The sequence below is a fragment of the Perognathus longimembris genome, chromosome 24, assembly GCF_023159225.1.
Source record: "Perognathus longimembris pacificus isolate PPM17 chromosome 24, ASM2315922v1, whole genome shotgun sequence".
NCBI lineage: Eukaryota > Metazoa > Chordata > Mammalia > Rodentia > Heteromyidae > Perognathus > Perognathus longimembris.
The window spans coordinates 25,052,432-25,073,292 of record NC_063184.1 but is presented as its reverse complement, the minus strand read 5'-3'; the positions used below and the strand labels follow the sequence as shown (position 1 = coordinate 25,073,292).

At 44.3% G+C, this 20,861-nt stretch overlaps 1 protein-coding gene across 1 annotated transcript in view; it reads right to left on the bottom strand.

Annotated features, from left to right (window-relative positions):
* Dchs2 (dachsous cadherin-related 2) overlaps positions 1-20,861 on the bottom strand; it is a 135,211-nt gene that overhangs the window by 53,775 nt on the left and 60,575 nt on the right. Inside the window, 2 exon segments of the mRNA XM_048333548.1 lie at positions 4,992-5,223; positions 8,304-8,495. Of these exon segments, the coding sequence (XP_048189505.1) occupies positions 4,992-5,223; positions 8,304-8,495 (424 nt within the window).

Genomic DNA, 20,861 nt, shown 5'->3' with positions numbered 1-20,861 from the left:
AAATCAAAACAGTGTGGCCAGCTTCGTGCCCACATCAAAGCAAGCCAAGGGCTGGGGCAGAGGGAAAGGAAGGCTCCATGCAATATCTCTCCTGATGCCTAAATGCATTTCACAAAAAATGTTCTTTGACTCAACAATAAACTTAAGAAACCAGAAACAGAGACGGGACAGGAAGATAAACCCACAAGAGAAAACAACCGTGACATGCCACGCCCCCTTCCAGTTTTCTCCAAAACATTTTTCTGACCAGATGAATACAATAAGTCAAAGAGCCCTATTTTTTTTAATTTTTTTTTACTGCCTGAGTCTGGCTTGTAGAACACACAGATCAATGAGCAAATCTCTTGTTTTCAGGAAATCATGAGCCTCCAGCACACATTACATAGGCTTTCACACACAGGGTCTGGCACCCAAGTTGCCCAACTGGAAGTTGTGAAGCCATGAGCAAAGACCCGAGTGCATGTATGAGAGATATTAGGATGTTTCAGAAAGACGTCATCTAAGAGGTCTCTTCAAAGATGCTTTGGAGCTCACACCTGTAATCCTAGCTGAGGCTGAGCTGAGATCTGAGAGCTGAGATCTAAGGATCAATCAAGGTTCAAAGCCAACCCTAGGAGGAAACTCATGAGACACTGAGTTCCAATTAATTACCAAGAAGCCAGAGAAGTAGAGCTGTGGCTCAAGTGGCACAGAACTAGAGCAAAAAGATCTCAGGGACTCTGGGACAGTGCCCAGGCCCTGAATTCGAGCCCAAAGACTGGCACACACACACACACACACACACACACACACACACACACACACACACTTTTGCTGGGTCTCTTGACTAAGTCTCCCAACACTAACTGTGCCCTCTGATCTGAGCTGTTCTCTGCCTCATTTTCTTTGTAATCACCTGGTTTGTGGGAGAAAAGAGAAGATTCAGTGAGAAGCTTTTTGTGTGGAAGGCAAACTGTCCCTCAAACAGGCCTTGCCTTCTTATTATCTAAAAGAAAGCAGTCCAAAGCCCAGCAATCACCTCGCTCCTGTTCCATTCTGGTACTAGAGTGTAGTTCTCCGGAATTCCTCCCAGGACAGAGGCTGCGGCATTGGTCCACCAGGCCACGCACCAGTGATCTGGGGCTGTTTTCACTCTGCAGACCTTTCTCGTGACTCCCTGCCCCCAAGTCTCCCCATTTAACCTGAAACCACTGTCTGCACTTCTGGAAAAGGTTGAGGATGTGTTGAAGTGCTGTTTACCCATGGTTGCAAATAAGTCTCCTTCCTCTGCCCTTCACCATGTTTCTTCATTTGGCATTGGGGGAGGGGGCCCAGTGGCCTCACCTGAGATGCCTGGACTTGGAGTTTTAGTAATACACGTTAGATGGCTCATTGAGTCTCAGTGTTCTCATACCATAACTCCTCCTTCCCTACCTCCCTGGGTGAAAATGTAGGTTACAAAGAAAGAGGAGTAGTTGAAAGGTACTGAGAGTAGCTTGGAAAATTCCCATTGTAAAGGGCGCATCATCATTCTAAAAAGGAAAAGAATAAATTCAGAGATGAAAGAGGATTTCATAAAATTTGGTGTGTACATAACAGAGTACTACTTAGCCTTCAAAAAAGACATTCTATCCTATTCCTCAGTACAGATGAACTTGGACATTCTGCTAAGGGATGTAAGCCAGGCACAGAAAGACAAATCCTGTCTGATCTCATATGTGTAACTAAAAAATGTGGATTTCACAGAAGTTGAAGAGAATAAAGGTGGTTACCAGGGACTAGGATTGGGGAAGCAGGATAAATCCGTGTGAGGGTAAAAAGTTTCAGTGAAACAGGATGAATACATTCTGAGGATGCATTTGTGCAACATAGTAACTACAATTAAAAATCACCTCCATGCTTTAAAACTTCTAAGGAGGGGCTGGGGATATGGCCTAGTGGCAAGAGTGCTTGCCTCCTATACATGAGGCCCTGGGTTCAATTCCTCAGCACCACATATACAGAAAACAGCCAGAAGTGGCGCTGTGGCTCAAGTGGCAGAGTGCTAGCCTTGAGCAAAAAGAAGCCAGGGACAGTGCTCAGACCCTGAATCCAAGCCCCAGGACTGGCCAAAAAAAAAAAAAAAAAAACTTCTAAGGAAGTAAGTCTTAAAGAAAAGATAAAAGAAGGCCAAGGCCAGGCACTGGCCACTCACCCCTGCAATCCTAGCTATTCAGGAAGGGAGAAGTGTGGTTTAAAGCCAGTCTGAGTGGGTAAGCTCGTGAGATGTGTATCTCCAATGAACTACAAAAGAAGGTGGAAGGTGGAGGTGGAGCTGTGGCTTCAGTGGTAGAGGGCTGACCTTGAACACAAAAGCTCAGGGACAGAGCGCAGGCCCTGAGTTCCAGCCCCAGGACTGCCAAATAAAAATAGTTAAAAGTATCTTATATGTCCTCACTATAAAAATGATAAGTGTTGGGCTGGGGATATGGCCTCGTGGCAAGAGTGCTTGCCTCGTATACATGAGGCCCTGGGTTCAATTCCCCAGCACCACATATACAGAAAATGGCCAGAAGGGGCGCTGTGGCTCAAGTGGCAGAGTGCTAGCCTTGAGCATAAAGAAGCCAGGGACAGTGCTCAGGCCCTGAGTCCAAGGCCCAGGACTGGCAAAAAAAAAAAAAGATAAGTGTTTGAGGTGATGGAAGCTAACTACCTTGATCTATTCATTTCACCGAGTATCCATGGCCCCCTACTACCTTCCACACCATAAATACATGCAAGGTGCTCTCAGATTCATCAGTAGAACTTGTGGACCTGGAGGGTTGAAATCGGGGACTTCCTGCTCCCACGGATGGTCATGACGCTGCCCATTCCCCTCGGAAGGGCACGAGGATGCATTCCCAGGCCTGATGACTTGGTAATGAGTTGTGATTAAGAACAACCAAATTCTAAGTCCCGCGTGCCGGAGAAATGTCTCCCACAGCACCACAACTGCCAACAACAGCGACCCAAGGCTACTTCCATTACGAATTTGGCCTTTGCTTCTAAAATTAAAAAAATAGCTTACATGATGGTTCCCTAGATAATGACCCACATGAAGTGTTCTCCATGATTAACAATGGCATTTGTCCTCTGAACAGTGCCAGGAAGGGAAATGCAGGCTGCCACGGCCAGTCCAGAAACAGATCACTTCTAAAAACAGAATGTCCTACGGCTCACTCTGCAGGCCCTTCCATCATGACCGGTGTGTTGATGTCTTGCTAAAGGCTTGTAGATTGTGGGCAGTGGATGACTGGCTGAGCTAAATACGATTGGCACTGCTGGAGCCCTGTAGGTCTACAACAATGCACAATGAAGGTCCTCGGCTAAGATGAATTCTGCAAAAAGCCGAGATAAGCAGCCTAATTTCCTACCAAAGTATTTTCTTCTGATCTTGGAAATGTTAAAAGGGCCACCTGAATGGATTCTTTTGAGCAACGAAAAACTGTGCTTTAGAAAGATGGCCAGTGTAAACAAGGAACCCTCCCACAAGCCGCGTGACGCTTCCCAGGCTGTAGCTAGCAAGCAGGGCTGCAGGAGATAGCGTTTCCTGGGTAGGCTGCACTGGTCATTGCGAAGGGACTGTGAAGATTGAAAAGGACAATGTACAACAACACCTAGCCACACGCCTGGCTGGAATGACTGTCACCATTACATCTGGCCCATTTCCAATCTGATCAAGGAGTGTAGGAACAGAAAATAAGTGTGTGTGTGTGTGTGTGTGTGTGTGTGTGTGTGTGTGTGTTCATGGTTTCACGTCTGGTTTTGGTTTGGTTTATTTGGGGCCAGTACTGGGGCTTCAACTCAAGGCTTCACACACTCTTTCAACTGATGATCTACCACTTAAGCCGCACCTCTACCTCCCACTTTAAATTGATGATATCTAATGTAACAGTTGAACATATGTATATAGTGTGGAATTGCTAAGTGAGGTCACTTAACAAGCATTACTGCATATATATGCCATTTTTTGTGTGTGGTAAGACCACCTAAAAATCTACTTTCTTAACATTCTTAAATAATATACACTGTTAGGATTTTTTTACTGGTTAATTGGGATGAAGAGTCTCTTGGATTAATCTATCCAGCTCTGAATCTCAATTCTCAACTCTCAGCCCCCTAGGATTGTAGGCACGAGCCATCAACACCTGGTTCACTGCTTCATTTTGGACCAGAATTTTCCTAAGTATATCAAAAGCACTGCCATAGAGCAGTTCACTTGAAATTTCATGTTTCTTTATATCAAATATTTACAACATTTTGTTAGCAACCAAGCAATAGGAACGTGAAGGCAATGGTCTTAAATATTTATTACTCCCAGGAGAGTCAGTGCCTTTACACTGAACATGAGGTATCATTTTTGAAAGAAGAAAATAAGAGCAAAGGAAGAAGGGAAGGCACACAGTGTACAAGAAAGCGATCTACCAGATCTCTGCACTACTGTTAGGTCTTACGATGTGGAACTGGCCCCAATCTCCCCCAAGAGCACACATTCAGACTGCGGGAATGAGGTGACTGTGACATATTAGCAACTGTTTCTGCAGAGGTTACTGCAACACAGGTATTATTAGCACTGCAGGGAAACTGAGTCAATAAGGAGCACTGGGAATTAGACCCAGGTAGCAACATACTGCAGAAAGCAGCATCTTCAACACACTTACTATTGAAAAAAAGAATCACTCTGGGTGCTGGTGATTCACACCTATATGATGATTGTGGTTCAAAGCCAGCCCGGGCAGAAAGTTGATGAGATTTTTATCTCCAATTAACCACCCGAAAACTGGAAGTGGCACTGTGGTTTAACATGGTAGAGGACTACCTTAAGTGGATAGCACTCAGGCACTGAGTTCAAGCCCCACAACTAACACACACACACACACACACACACACACACACACACACACACACACACACCTTTTCTAATTTTCCCACTATTGAGTAGCTATGGCACTGTGAAACTTCTAGAGAAAGGCAAGTGCCCTGAGATGGCATACCTGTGGCGGAGTCAATGGTGAAAAGCTGCGACAGGTCCCCCGGCAGGAGCTCATAAGCCACCGTTCCGTACGCCCCGGAGTCCTGGTCCTCAGCCCGGACGGTGATGACCTCGGTGCCCGGCTGGGCCTCCCTGCTGACGGTCGCCGCGTAGGTGGGAGGGATAAACACAGGACGGTGGTCATTCACGTCCTCCAGTTCCACCCGGACGAAAGCTCGGGCACTCAGCCCACCCTGGGGAGGAGTGAGCAGCGATTACAAGCAGGTCGCTAGGGAACCCAGGAATACCAAATCATGAACAATGATCCTACCACTGACTTCTGAAACGACAAAAACATGTATGCGTGGAAGCGCTGGGATACAAAATCATCAACAGAAATCTTAAAATAGACTTCAGAAGCCACAACACACACACACTCACACTCACGCACGCACGCATGCATGCACACACACGTAGTCATTTAGCGTTTAACTTTGCAGTATGAGTTCCCAGGTGAACAGCATGCTATCTACCCCAGTGCTGATCCTTCAAAGTCAAAGCAAGCTGGGCATGGTAGCACACACCTATGATCCCAGAGCACAGGAGGCTGGGCAAGAAGATCACAAGTCCCAGATGAGAATGAGAAACACAGCAAGTCTTATTTCATACACACACACACACACACACACACACACACACACACACACACACACACACACGAGATTTCCTCAGCCTCTGATTGTCAGAAAAACAGTCCCGGCATAGAAGAACCAGCCACCATAATGGCAGGGGCCAAGAGACCATGAAAGAGAAAGACAGACCCAGGACCACACAAATTGAATTCCTCGGTGACTCGCCAACAGAAATGTCTTAAGTGGCAGCGATGGAGCCAAACTAGATAAAGGGGAGCCCCATCCAATCAGAGTGTACTTGAACTTTCTCAAAAACTTTGAACATATCTGGCATGAATTAAGATACGGTGCAGCTGTCAGGAACCACCACAACACGCTCAGCTGCCTGGCATGACAACCCTGTCTTCACAAGGATGAAGCGGTGCTTAAGACATCTCAGAATAAATCTGAGCAGCCTATGAGAGACTACAGCCCAGACAATACAAGTGGCCAATGGGTGGTGGGTGGAAAGCAATGAGAAGAAAGAGAAGCATAGCACTGGAACACTTTTTGGGAAACAGGATAACAAGCTATTTGAATTTAAATTAACTTGCCCTTCTCTACTGTTTGCTCTTGGGGCTCATCGACATGGTACTTGCACTATTAGCATGACTTCAATGGCCGGCTTTTATCATAAATATACACAGTGATAACAAGCAGCACCAATTTACTCTCTGTACTGTCCGTCTGACCAAATCCTTCCTTTGCCCTCAAGGGAAGAGATGGATTGAAATAATTTTATCTTAGACACATATTTCAGCTACAGAATTGAGGATGTAACAAAAAAAAATGAGCGGTAGTAAGAAATATACACCAAAAATGAGAATTCCCTTTTAGAAAATGATGGGAAAAGGAAAACATTTAATGTTAGGTACAAGGAGGGGCTAAATTAAATCAAAGAGCTTTACTGTGGAAAAAACCACTGGATTGCCAGGGTAATCCTAGTATGTGGTTCCACTATGTAAGTGAATAGCAGCTCATCCTGGGTGTGATAAACAGCAGCAGCCATAAAGCAAAAGTAAAATACTGAGAAGCAATTTCAATAGAAATTGTATATACATATATGTACACACATATGTATGTATGTATGTATATATGTATGTATGTATATATCAACTATCACAAAGAGAAAGAGCAATGGCAAAGAAGATCAGAACATTGACGGTGTTTTTGAAGGAAAATTCTTCTACTGACAGATAAAAATCTCTTAGAAACCAATGATAAATAGGTTCATAGAAAATTTCTTGCAAAGGACCTACGGGACATTTATTAGAAAGAGAAAGGATCGGGGGGAAATGCCATAGATTGTCAAGGAGATTATAAAAAGTTCCAGGACTTCCACTGAGGTTCAGTTTATGCTTTAAAAGATGTTCGTAAAGGCCTGAATTCCAACTGCCATAAATTAAGTTGTCTGCCTTCATCTACTCTTTGGATGCAGTTCAGGTTGTTTCCACAGGCAGCTTACTGAGCCATTATCAATTGTTTATCTTTTGATGCTGTCCTTCTGATGGATGTACACTGTGGGATAGATCTTACATAGAATAATTGGGGCATATTCAGAGGTCACCCTGTTGAAACTCACATTTGTCACAGAAGAAATTCAAGAAGATTATGCAGGAATACCGCATGTTGGGTAACTTGATATGTATGTGTGTGGATATATATAGGTATGCATAGGTATGTATATTTATATGTACATAAGTATTATATATGTAGGTAGACAAATACACAACAGACACCTATGCACATATCCAAGCAGGGTGAAGGAAGCTTTTAGAGCCTGTGTTGGAGAGAAGGGGAAGATTCTTCTAGACCTGGTTTTAAGGATACAACCCTCTCTCATGCCGGGCTCTGCTTCAAGGAGGGTGGTTACCTTCCTGGGCCAGAAGACAAAACTCAGAGAACGAGGAGGCCTTGAACCCTGGTAGCTCAAAAGGAGATGCTTAAAAGACTTTCACCAAAACTAAATGTGGCCTAGGTTCACCTGAGAAGAATGAGGAATTGGTCCTTCTGGGAGGTAAATTACTTGCTTGTGTAACAAGCTGTACACCTGCAATATCAGAAATGATGCCTGGTCTAAGGCTGAAATGCAAAGGGAAGCATGAAATTGGAGACTCATCATTCTGCAGCCCCTAGGGAACAATGAGAACTCCTCTAACATTTCCTAACTGAACCTGAAACTAACCAGATCTGTTCTCTAAATGCCAGCTTCTACAGAACAATAAATTAAATAAATCCCCCCAAATACAATTGATCACACTCAGCATGTGGAAAATTTACATGACAAACAACCTGATTTCTGTACAAAAAATAACATCACAGGAGAAAGGGTAATGAGAGGAATAACAGTTACAGGTTAACAGGTAAGGGCTAGATCAATCATTACTTTCTGAACTTATTTGAAAGTAGATTCAAACAAACCAACTATTAAAAGATCTGCTTAGTTAATCTCCAATCTGTTAACATGGAGTAGATATGAGATGTTATCAAAGGAACGGTTGTCAGTGTATGGTAGGTATTATTTAGTAATGGATCAAACGATGCAATACCTGGCCTCCAGCAAAGGAAAGCGGTTCAGGTACATGACAATGATTAGCCGCTTGTTGATTACCGCTGGGTAGGTCCTCTGATGGGCACGTGTGAAACTTCATCCCCAGACTTACCCCATCCTTCGCTTTCACCAGCAGATCGAAGGTGTCCGGCCCCTGTTCCCTGTCCATGTCTTCAGACACACAGATTCGCCCGTCGTGTGGGTCGATCCGGAATGCTGGAGGGGCCTGGGCACTTTGGAAGCCGTCGTAAAGCGAATACTCCACGAGACCGTACAGCCCTGCATCTGCATCCGATGCTCTGACCTGGGAGAGAGGAAATGGATCCACAGATGATCAGGAAAGAAACTAGAAATGGCCAACCAAGTCACCCACTGATACAAAGCCCAGGCTTCGGTTCCCTGTCTGTCTGCCTGTCTGTCTCTGTCTGTCTCTCTGTCTTGCTCTCTCATAAACACAAGGTGTTCTACAAAGGTAGAAGTCACATCCTAGGGAATGAAGGAGAATCAATAGTGTGAGATTTTCATCTCATTATCAAGAAAAGTGATGCAAAACTTAACGTTTATTTCTAAAAATTTTCACTAATATTTTCAGACCTGAGCTGGCTGCAGCGTAATGAAACCAAAGAAAGAAACTGTAGATAAGGAGAAACAGGGTACAGTGAAAAATATAATAGATGTCAAAAACTTCCTCTCGAGGCTCAGTATAATTCCACTGATTTACAGCCCAATTAATAGTATCAGCAAACATACACATAGCACTTCAGATAAAAGAAAGGAGCATTCCAAAGGAAGAGAAAGAGACAACGAGAAATGGAGAGAGGGAGGAAGGGGAGAGAAAGGGGGAGAAAACGAAGGAAGGAGAAAGGGAGGAAAAGAAGGGAGGGGGGAGAAGGAACAAATCCTGCTACTCAATTATCCTTTTTCTCTTCCAAATGAGGCCCAAATGAATGGGACAGCAAGACAGGACGATTTGTCCTTTGAAGTATTACAAACTAAACAATTCAAACAGTGTGATCTAAAAAAAGAATTTGGCAGGCAGAACAATAGAACGCAAAAGAAAAGACCTGCAACAGACTCTGGTAAAAATAAATGTTTTGTGTATGACAAAGGAAACCACTGGAGACTTGGGGTTTATCCACAGAAATTGCTGGAAAAAAAACTGGCAAAATGCATAGAGGAAAAATCAAGTTTGATATTATCCTCACACTAAAATAAATTCTACACAGACATGTCAAATGTAAATAATGAAGTCTTTTAAAACACAAATATATATTTGGCTGCTCCTTGTACTAGAAAGACATTTGAAGGCTGACATTTATTTTAAAACTAAAATAACTGACTAAATAAATCACACTGGACAAGATAACACAGTGACTATAAAAATATGTACTAATCCACTATGCCCAAAATATCATGTGTACCTACTTTAGAGGCAATTAGGTATGATAACTGTTTCTCTCTCTCTCTCTATATATATATATATATAATATCTTTAGAAATTAAAATGATACTGATTGCCCAATCAAAACAGCCCAGAGGATACATAAACAGACGATTTACAGAAAGATAAATGCGTAACATTTCAGAAATTCAACTTTAATAGTAATCAAATTAATGAAAGAGAAAAAGGCATGTTTGGGCCTGGCAAATGGCAACCATTAAAATAAAACAGCAAGTGTTGGGAAAGGTGTAGCAAGATGCATTCCTTTTTATAGCCTATATAGAAACAAACACGTATGCTACAGAATCACCCATATCTAAAAATACTCATCTCCTTTTGACTCTGTATTTCTACAAATATATGTAAGAAGAAAGATGATCTGTATAAAAGATATATAATGTAGCATAGCATTGATTGCTCTATGTCAAATACAACTACTATAAAACAGTATTAAGTCACCCCTAAGATATAATTTAAGGCAGCCACAAATAAGAACTGAAGACACAGGACAACGGAATGTCAAGAGGGGCAGGCGCCGTTGCCATGTGTATAATCCCAGATATGTGGGAGGTGATTTGAGGCTAGGCTAAGCCAAAAGGTAGCAGGATGCTATCTTAACAAATAAGCTGATGGTGATAGTATAAGCCTGTAAAGCCCGCCCCCACCGGACTGGAAGCCTTAGGTCAGAGGAACCTTGGGAGGAGGCTGGCCTTGGGAAACAGTTCTCCTCCTCATCTGAAAGATCAACTAAAGACAAACAGAGCCAGGAATGTGGCTTCAGTGGTAGAAACCCTGGGCCCAGCAGGTACGAGGCCCTGGGTTCAATCCCCAGTATCAAAATGAACAAACAAACAAAAACAAGTTAAAATTAAATATAGAAATGTCTGTGTATGCCAGAAAATGCAGTGGATACAATAAAAGATGGAAGAAAGGCTAAGCTTAGTTCAGTGATCGAATGTGGAAAAGAACTGCTTTTTAGTTTTCATTCCAGTTATCTTTCCATATGTATGATCTAATAGAAATCCTATTAAAAAAAAAAAAAAAGCTTGGCATGAAAACGTCTAACTCCAAAAGTAAATGGGTCATCGTCAGGCGTCCGCCATCCATTTCTCCTGTATTGTCTTCCTGACATGCCCGCGCTTGCAAGCTCGCTGCAGTGGAGATGTGGGGGCCCGAAGGGTTACCCCGCACTCCTCATTTCTTTTCCTTTGTTTCGCTGAAGTGCTGGGGACGGAATCCGGGACCTCCCATGTGTGTCCCAGCGACTGAGCTACAGCCAGCCGCTACAGCACTGGTCTCTGTAAGGCAGGAGTGGACACAGGATTTCTGGTCAGGGCCCGACGGGACCCCTTTAGCTTTCACAGGCACACAATCTCTGCTCAACTCTACCTTTTGCGTATGACAGGGCAATGATAACTGTAAAGGATCAGCTGTGTTCCAATACACACATGATGTATGAAGACCGAAAAGCTACATTTCAGCCTAACTCTAACTTCTTATGAAATATTTCTCTCTCCCTCTCTTTTTTTTTCCACCATAAAAATAAATGCAAAGACCAGAGGACACAAAAATAGGAAGCTGGCTGATCTGCCAGAGTTTGCCAAGATCTGATCTAAAGACTGTGGGAAATCAGAGGCAAACCAGGTGTCAGTGGCTCCTGCCTGTAATTCCAGCAGTTTAGGGTGTGTTGATCCAGAGGACTGAGGTTTGAAGCCAGCGTGGGCATAGAGTTGGCAAGACCCCCATCTCAACCAATAAGCCAGGCATGGCGGCCACACATCTGTCAACCCCGTTTAGGCAGGACACAGCAGATAGGAGCGTGACCATCTGAGACCTGCCTTCAGCAAGTCCGCAAGGCTCTGCCTATGAAATGCGGGAAGCACAAAGGGTGGACGGCATGGCGCGAGTGACAGCTCCAGCTTTGCAAAGATAAGGTTCTGGATTCAAACCCTGGTACTGGGGGTGGGGGGGGGGACGCATCCAAAACTGAACTTGGATTAAAAATAATCGCAGATAGTCACAATGTCTGATACTATAAATCAAACATATTCAAAAAGAGGATTTGAGCTAAATATTCCTCCCAAGTGGTTTTGTTTTGTTTTTAATTTCTCTGAAGCTCTGGTAAAAACTCACTGGCCAGCATGAAAGACTTGTTATAGGGGATCTGGCAGAAGAAAGTGACTTATAAAAGCTGACAGTCCATTTTATTCGTTCTTCTTACCTAAGATCTCGCAATGGGGTTTATATGAGGGACACAGGGGACCTGTCAAGATGCAGAGTGAAAACCTCCCTTTCTCTCCTCTGCTTCTCTGCTCCCCTGTCTCCAGCCTCTGAGTTGACACCTAGGACAGCCCTGACTCTACAGGTACAGGACTTCAGAGTCCATCTGGAAGGATGTCCTTAACACACATGCCCGCCGGGTAGGTTCCCTGGGACATGGCCAAAGACCTTGTCAGCCTTCTCATTTCTTACATAAAACCAGTTACCCAGCCAGATGCTAGGGGCTCGAGCCTCTAATCCTTGCCACTCAAGAGGCTGAGATCTGAGGATCCTCATTCAAAACCATCCTAGGCAGGAAGGTCTATGAGATTCTTAGCTCTAATTTACCACCAAGAAGCAGGAAGTGGCGCTGTGGCTCAAGAGCACTAGCCTTGAGCAAAAGAATCCCAGGAACAGTACTCAGTCCCTGAGTTCAAGCCCTAGGGCTAGCGCCTGCACACACACACACACACACACACACATACACACACACACACACACACACACACACCCCAAAAAAACCTTAGTCTACCTTCACTCCTCCCCAGTTCAGTGGGTCCTCATAAAACCTTGCCCTGCAGAACATCTGTAGACAAGCTAGGCCGCTCGACTACAAGCAAGAGAGGAGTGCAGACAAGCACATTTAAAATAATAAACTCTGATTTATAGATTTGATAGCATTTTTCAGATTGAGAAAGATAGGAAAGATTGCTTAAGTTCAGTACTGATTATAAAAGTTTTTTTTTTTCCCAATAAAAACCTAGAAATGATCCAATTAGGGCCATCAAAATAAAACTGATCTAGCTGCACAGCCATGCAGTGGAATATTATGCATTTGTTAGGAAGACTAAAGTAAGCTGAATGTGATCATTCGATTCTGTAATCTCGCTGGGCCACGGACCTCATGTGACCTCTCAGATCCTGCGTGGCCCCACACAGGGGGTGGGCGGAGACAGCACCCCAGCAGTCCAGGGGAAAGGGAACAGTGACCCTTTCCGGGGCTCTGTGTGCTCCCCAGGAAGGTCAGACCCAGAGTCCCCCTCCCCTCCCCCCACCTTGGGGTCACAAGAAAAGCAGGAGCCCCAGAGGCAGCCCTCCCCCTCCCCCTCCCCCTCCCCCTGCTGAAGGCCGAGCTCACCCTACATCCTAATTCCACAGCAGACACTGACCCCTGCGAAATGGCAGCCATGCTGCTATTTCCACAGAAAGCAAAAACCTGAGAAATACACCCCAAGTTGCTAGCAGGTGTTTTCTCTTGGGCTCTGAGCACGGGCAATCGTCTTTATAATAAACACTGTTTCATACCGTTGTCTTGTTTGCATTGCACCTCCTATGGCTGGGGAGCACCCCCCAGCCCCACCCCACTCAGAAAGGGAGGGAGAGGAGTTGGTTGGGGAGCCGCCCTCCTCCCGGGGATTAATGTTTCCATGTCTCCTCTTTTCAGAAAAAAAAGCATTATAAATCAGAATTGCTTGGGCTTTTCTTTGGGTGGTGCAACTTCCGTGCATGCTTGGCAACAGAGGGAAGCCCTCGGTTTCTGCAGAGCTGGACTTCACACACACACACACACACACACACACACACACTCTCTCTCTCCAGCAGGAAGTTTCCTTCTCATTTCATTTTCGTGCTGGTACTGAGACTTGAACTCAGGTACCGTCCCTTGGCTTTACCAGCTCAAAGCCGGCACTGTACCACTTGAAGCACAGCTCCACTTCCAGCTGTGTGGGTGGTTAACTGGAGATAGAGCCTCACAGACTTACTTTTACCAGCTGACTTCGAACCATGATCCTCAGAGAGCCTCCTGAGTTGCCAGGATTACAGGCCTAAACCAGCTGGCTCAGACTAGTTTTCTTCTCAGTAACTAAATTCCATGTGTAAACCAAGACTGCATTTCCAAAGCACAGGCTATAAAGCTATTATATAAAGGAACCTGAGGTGATTTTCTTGGAAAGTGGTCCAATGTCCTTAATAAAGAAATGGAGGCAAGGAAATGAGTAAAAGAATGAATCAGAAGACAGAGAAATTACAGTCAAGAGAAATGCTAAAGGAAAGGATGACACACAGACACAAGCACTGGTTTACTGACTCGACGTTTCTATGTGTGAGCAGTGCACTAACATTTTTGGCTTCCTTGGCTTAAAAAAAGGAGTGATTCAAGAGGAGAATTCTTTTTTTATTATTTCTAAGTCAAAGTTTACAGTTTTAAGAGAAGAATTCTTATTACCACTTTATAGGTTAGAAAATTAGAGGAAACAAACATCTGTCATTTTTATGGCTCTACAGGATCCTGAGTTGAGAAGAAACTGAGCATAATTAACCAAGGCTTTTCTGGGATATTCTTTTCAGATCCAGCCTGCTTTACGAATACCTGAATTCAGCTGGTGTCAATGGCTCACATCTATTATCCTAGCTGCTCAGGAAGCTGAGATCTGATGACCACAGCTCAAAACCAGCCTGGGCAGGGCAAGTCTGTGAGGTTCCTAGTTCCAATAAAACCTCAGAAATAGAACTGTGGCTCAAGTGGTAGAGCACTAGCCTTAGGCACAAAAGTTCAGAGACAGCGCCCAGGCCCCGAATCCTAACCCCAGAACTTTCATGTGTGCACACGTGCACACGCACTTATACACACACACAGACCCTGAATTCTTTCTCAGGTATTAATTCTGTCTGTCTTATTCAGTGCTTTCTCCTTGGCATGTAGGAAAGTACCTGGTATACATTAAGAACCCAATAAATAGGAAAGAGAGGAAGGGGGACAAAAAGGAGCAAAAGAGAAAAGGGAAGGAGGAACTGAATTTATCTTGCTGCCTGCTCTAGGCCAACTAAAAAAGACCTGCAATTGTTCAATACTTCCTATGCTTGTAAGATAATTCTGCATAATTCAAGGGGTGAAGAATTTGCCAACCCACTTGGCCATCAACCTAAAAACACTTTCTTGAATCTGCTTTTACATTAAATCATAATAACATTGTAATTACAATTTGTGGAAGCAGGCTGCCCCTGAACCGGCTTGGAACACGGGAAAGGCAAGGAGCTTCCAGAACCCCCAGTGCCATTACCCTGTATCCAAGTTTCCCCTGTACCCTTAACCCCCCTCCCAGGCTGCTTCCTCTGATGTCACTGTTAACGCCCGTCTTCCTGTCCAAAGGCACAATCCAATCCACTGTCCCACACAGAGCCTGCTCCATGGTTTGTCCCCAGGTGATTCTGTGTGAAATTCTCTCTTTTCTACTTCAGTAAGATGAATCCTATTCCTAATCCATTCTTCTCCATACAAAGGCCCAAAGCAATAGCTGCCTCTCCAACAAGCCATAGCTGATACCCTCCACTGACGCCCCCTTCCCTGGCCCTGAGTTCCCCAGCTTCCTCCAAGACCCCCTTTGACTGAGCTCGGGGTGCTGGGCAGATTTGTACAGCGCAAGCCTTCTCCCTGTCACCTCTTCAAGCAGAGCTGCAGGAGCTGGTGGGAATCACGGAGCTGTCTGTGACCTTCTTCCCTTCCACCTGTCCTTTTTGTTTTATCTTTAAGCAGATATACAAAGGAGTTGTCATTCGACAAAGCAGTTTATGAATACAATGCATCTTGACTAGTCCAATTTAGGTTATGGGCTCAATTTAAACAAACGATTGCATCACTGAAATGGAACAGTTTACTCATACTTCTCATGCTCCTTACCAAATATGACTTGCTATTTTCACAAAACGCCAACAACTCTTGACTCGCGTGGTGTTCTCCTCTGCTTTTCCTTAGACAGCTGTCCGGCCTCGGGGACTTAAAATTAAATCACCCCTTACCAGTGTGAATATCACTCAATCCATGGTCAACTAATGGCAGGAGAGGCAAAGAATATACTGTCTACAAGGGACCTTATTTTGAAAGCACCGTTTTCTCCAAATGAGGAGATGCAGGTAGCTGACAGCCCAGCACCTCTGCTCACCTCTACAGAGAGCAAAACCACGCAGAAAGAAACACGAGTGAACGGACAGGCTGGAGAAGGGCGGAGAGGGTGGAGAAGGCTCTAGAAGGGAAACACAAGTAAGAATAGACAGGGAGCGGGGAATATTCACTTTTCTTGGAGGAGAAATCTCATCTGGCACAAGTTTACCTTTCATCTTTTTTTTTTTCCAAACAATAACAATTCTGATATTTACATTCCTCACAAAGACTTGCACTAAACTGGATGAGCATTTGTTGATTTGCTTTTAACCTCATTGGAATAAATAAATACACATGTAACTTTTCTCTCTGCTTTATGCGTTCAGGCACTCCCTGATGGGAATTTGAGTCCAATTGACTAGCACAAAGATAAAAGTGGAGGTGTGACTCAGGGGTAAAGCACCAGCCAACAAAGCAAGAGGACAAGCCCTTGAGTTCAAGTCCCAGTCCCAGTACCTACACACACAAAAAGGTGCAAACCCCCAATGTACTCAGGTTTCTACTAACTGGAGACCATTCATCACAGGTTTGCACACTCAGCAAAGGACTGAAGAAACGTAATAAGGAGAGTTTCTCTTCTGACAACCTCAAAGTTTTCAGTAGGACTCATAGCTCCTTCTCAGCGGGTAAAGGGCAAGAGGAAACAAGACGAACCCTCAGCACAAACCCTCAGAGTTCAGAGATTCTTATCCGTATCTCCAAAACATCATAACTATTTCATGTTATTTGTCTTTTGGGAAAACTGGAAAGAGAAACGGAGCTATAAATGCTGGATTGTCATGCCTGAGAAAAAGCTTGATTTTCCAGCCTGGATTGATTTGAAAGTACAGTCCTCTTCCCAGAACTATTAAGAAGCGTTTACCTTTTACCTACCCACCCCTCCTCTCTGGCTTTTAATCAGGCCTCCGATCAGATGGCATGCAAGATTTGAACATTAAAACCTGCCAAAAACATAGGAAAAACTCCTAAGCACAAATCTGTTCAGAGTTAGGGACCGTTTATAGAAATACCTATTTGATGTACTCTGCACGTAAGAAAGAGAAAGAAAAAAAAGCACATTATTTGAAAGATACCTCACTGCTGAGCCCAACGAAATGCTACTGAACCACAACGTATGACCAACCAGGAAAGGGCTGGGAAGGGCGAAGGCAGGAAGAAAACAAGAACTGTAAAATAATAAGGGCTTCAACGGAGGGCTTTATGTTCGTAAATAAACTTCCTTCTGGTTTGAAGTTGCTTTTTTTCATTACTATTCTTATATTATTTACTATTGACTAAGGAGAAAAATGCTATATGATAAAGAAAAGAGATTGGTAGGAAGAAGCAAATTCAAGGCCAGCAGAGGGAGTTGGTGACAAAGAGATTGGCAACACCAGAGCGGAATCCCTCAACAGTGCCTGGCGTTCAGCAAGGGCACAGCCCACGAAGGAAGTCTAGCCGAGGTTCTCATCGCTCCACGCCGCTGAGAGCTACCAGAGCAACCTCCCAGGGGCCCTCTGGAGTGAAGAACCAGGGGGTTCAAAGCACTGCATCCTACATGCGCAACCCGTGACCAAATCACCAGCAGTTTTCACTTAGAACATGAGGAAGGTTTACTTCCCAAGTGAGCAGGCCTCGAACACCACACTCCTTGACACGCACCACCCCTCTGCCCCTAACCCACGCCATCAGGGGGTTGAGTTACTGTGTGGTTATGGGATAGCGAACCAAGCTTGGGCATGCCTTCTGACATCCTTACAAACCTCTCCAAAGCAACGCCAACCTCCAGAAAGCCAAGCAAGGAAGAACACTTGGATTTAGGTGCCTGTAAGAAGGTAATGAAACTTACTTCAAGCAAACAAAACTTGAAAATCCTTCTTAGTTATCTCGCCCTTCCCCCCGCCCCGTCACTCGCACAATTCCCTTCCTCTTTCCAGCACTACATAGCTGTCACAACGCCCTCTTCCGTGACACCCAGAAGCTACCATATCTCTCTATCCAATCGTCCCACAGTCCCAATGTGTGATCTCCCAATTGTGTGAAACTTTTGAATCCTGGATTCATTGTATCAACTCAACCCCCACCCCCATTTACTATATAGTACAGTTTATGTTCAGAGTGGTGCATTCATCATAAGGCTCAGTTAGATGCATTCTGACTCATGTATGTATCTGTCAGTGTAAAGGTATGCGCATGTAGTCAATACACCAATGACAATACTGCAAGACTGGGTGTGTCAATCAGAAATCTCACTTTCTCCCCAGCCATTTCCACCACCACACATACATTACAACTGACCACAGTTGTTATCTTGACTAGCATAGATTAATTTTGCTAGTCATGGAACTTTTTATATATTAAATCACAGGTGCTTTGTTTCTGGTTTTTTTCCCTTCAACCAAGTTTTTAAATCCGTGCCTGGTGTTTCATGCTCAGTGGTTCGTTCTTTCACCGTGCTGAATAGTACTGGCTTGGCTCTATGTTCATCTTCCTTGAAAAATGAGAAAGTTAATGCTAATGCAATTTGAAGATTACCTTCTCAAATTTTTAGTGATAAAAATGCAAATTAAAACGCTTCTCTCCCGTGGAATATCTGCAGCCAGATCATTTAAAGTCTCGTTCATAACATCATCTCTCGTGCCCAATGATTACACTAATTTACATAAGATGATGATGCCTGAGTTATGTTTAATGAACAAATCTAAGAAGAACAGCCCCGAAACTCTTTCCACAAAGGTTAATAGTTCTTGCAGACAGAGTTTAATAGAACAACCTGTAATATGCATGTTAAGCAGGGAAAAGGAAGCCTATTTCCCTATATTTCTAATACAGGACACCTATTTTTGTATATGGCTTATTGCCTTAAGCTAGCCTAAAGTTAAAATGGAAAGGTTTAAGGGAAATTCATGAAGAACTCTATCTCGTCAACATGGGAAATAGAACCCACAGCACACTGCTACAGAAGCAACTCTGAGTACAGAGGAAAAAATCCTATTTCTCACCTCTTCTACAACGGAACCAACTGATGTTTCGCCCAGTCCACCACAGCATTTCTTCTCCTCTCTCCCTGCCTACCTCTCTCAGTTCCCCATCATTAGGAGGTCTGGGATCCCAGAGAGGAGAAGAAAGCGTTGCCATCATGGGAAGAAGCCCACGCTCCGTGTCAGTGGGTCTTGCACTCAGTAAATATTGGTCTTCCACAAGTGACGCCACGTTGAAATCTCATACCGCCTTGCACTAGTAAACAATCAAACCCATCTTGGTCAAGCCAAAACATGGAAGATCATTCTAGTCATTCCTTCTTTTCCTGTATTCTTCCTAAGAAGCTCCTTGGATAACAAATGTCCTGAGTACCATTACATTTTAAAATTAGGAATATCTATGATGTTGAAATTGAAACACAACTCCCTGACAGAGGGGTACTGGGACCTGTTCAATGGAGTTCTTTTCAGCTAGTTCATTGTAACTATACAAATTAAATAGGCGAGTTACCTGATACTCCATAAAGGTTTGTTGAGAGACACAGAGGTACTAAGAGAAAGGGGAAGGAGAAGGAAAAGCGGGAGAGGGGAAGAAAGACAGGTAGCACCAACATACAATTTGTACACAGGGTGGAATTGGGAATTTTATTACAAGTCAGATTCTAAAAGGTTTCCATTATCATCCAACTACTGCAGGCAACTTGCGCCTGACACCAAGTCCCATCTGTGCACTCTAGCTAATGACATTTTAAATTCCTGAGATGTTTCCTTCTTCCTTTCCAACAATTAACAATCTATTTCTTCCTTAGGCCCGATGTGTTGAAATTTCTTGGGCTTAAAATATTTCCCCGTCTTTGAGAACAGAAATAATCTCTTCCTGTTCTCAAATGGAATGGAAGAGTCACGGTGTAGATAAAACACCACTTTGAGCACCTACATTTAGTTTTTTGTTTTTGTTTTTTTTTTAATTAAAATTATACTTTATTTACTTGCAAATAAAGGAGCACAAGCTGTATTTTTTTTTTTTTTTTTTTTTTGGCCAGTCCTGGGCCTTGGACTCAGGGCCTGAGCACTGTCCCTGGCTTCTTCCCGCTCAAGGCTAGCACTCTGCCACTTGAGCCACAGCGCCGCTTCTGGCCGTTTTCTGCATATGTGGTGCTGGGGAATCGAACCTAGGGCCTCGTGTATCCGAGGCAGGCACTCTTGCCACTAGGCTATATCCCCAGCCCCCACAAGCTGTATTAATAACAAGCTAATTTTGAAGCTTTACGAAAGAAATAGTAGCCTAACTAAAAGTAACAGATGACGTGTAATAGATTTCCAAGGGAAGCAAAAACTCATTTTGAATCTACATTTAGTTTTATAGTGCTAGTTACTTACTCAGGCATCTATTTTTTTGCCAGTCCTGGGGCTTGAACTCAGGGCCTGTGCACTTGTCCCTGAGCTTCTTTTGCTCAAAGTTAGTACTCTACCACTTGAGCCACCGTGCCACTTCTGGGTTTTTCTGTTTATGTGGTACTGAAGAATCGAACCCAGGGCTTCATGCATGCCAAGCAAGCACTCTACCACTAAGCCCCATTCAAGACATAAATCTCTTTTTGTTCACTTTAAATAAATTCAGAGTAGCTTTGAAGCAGACAGGGCATCCCAGTTTTGACCTGGGCACCATGTAAGTTCTAGGTGATAGCCCATTTTCCATACGATATTCTATTTTCCTCTGGCATTGGGCACCTCCCAGGCCCCGCCAAGAGCCACAGGTTACCCCCTTCCCACGCCCACCCTGTGCCCTCACAAGCCCCCCTTCCCCCTCCCCCCCATGGGATGGATGACATCCTTCGGCTTCCTTGTCCCTGGCTTCCAACCGGTCGCGCCACGGGGAGCTGGCGAGGCTGGGGGCTGACGTTCGCGGTTGCTTCACTGTACAAACCCAAGGGGCTAGCGGCAGCCCCACACTGAAGGGCAGAGCCCGAGACAGCCCTCTCTACTTGGCCCTCCTCCTTGACCTCAGGGTTTCCCTGTTACTCGCCCGGCAGCGCGACATTCATCCACGAAGTTTCCTTACCCTGTCCT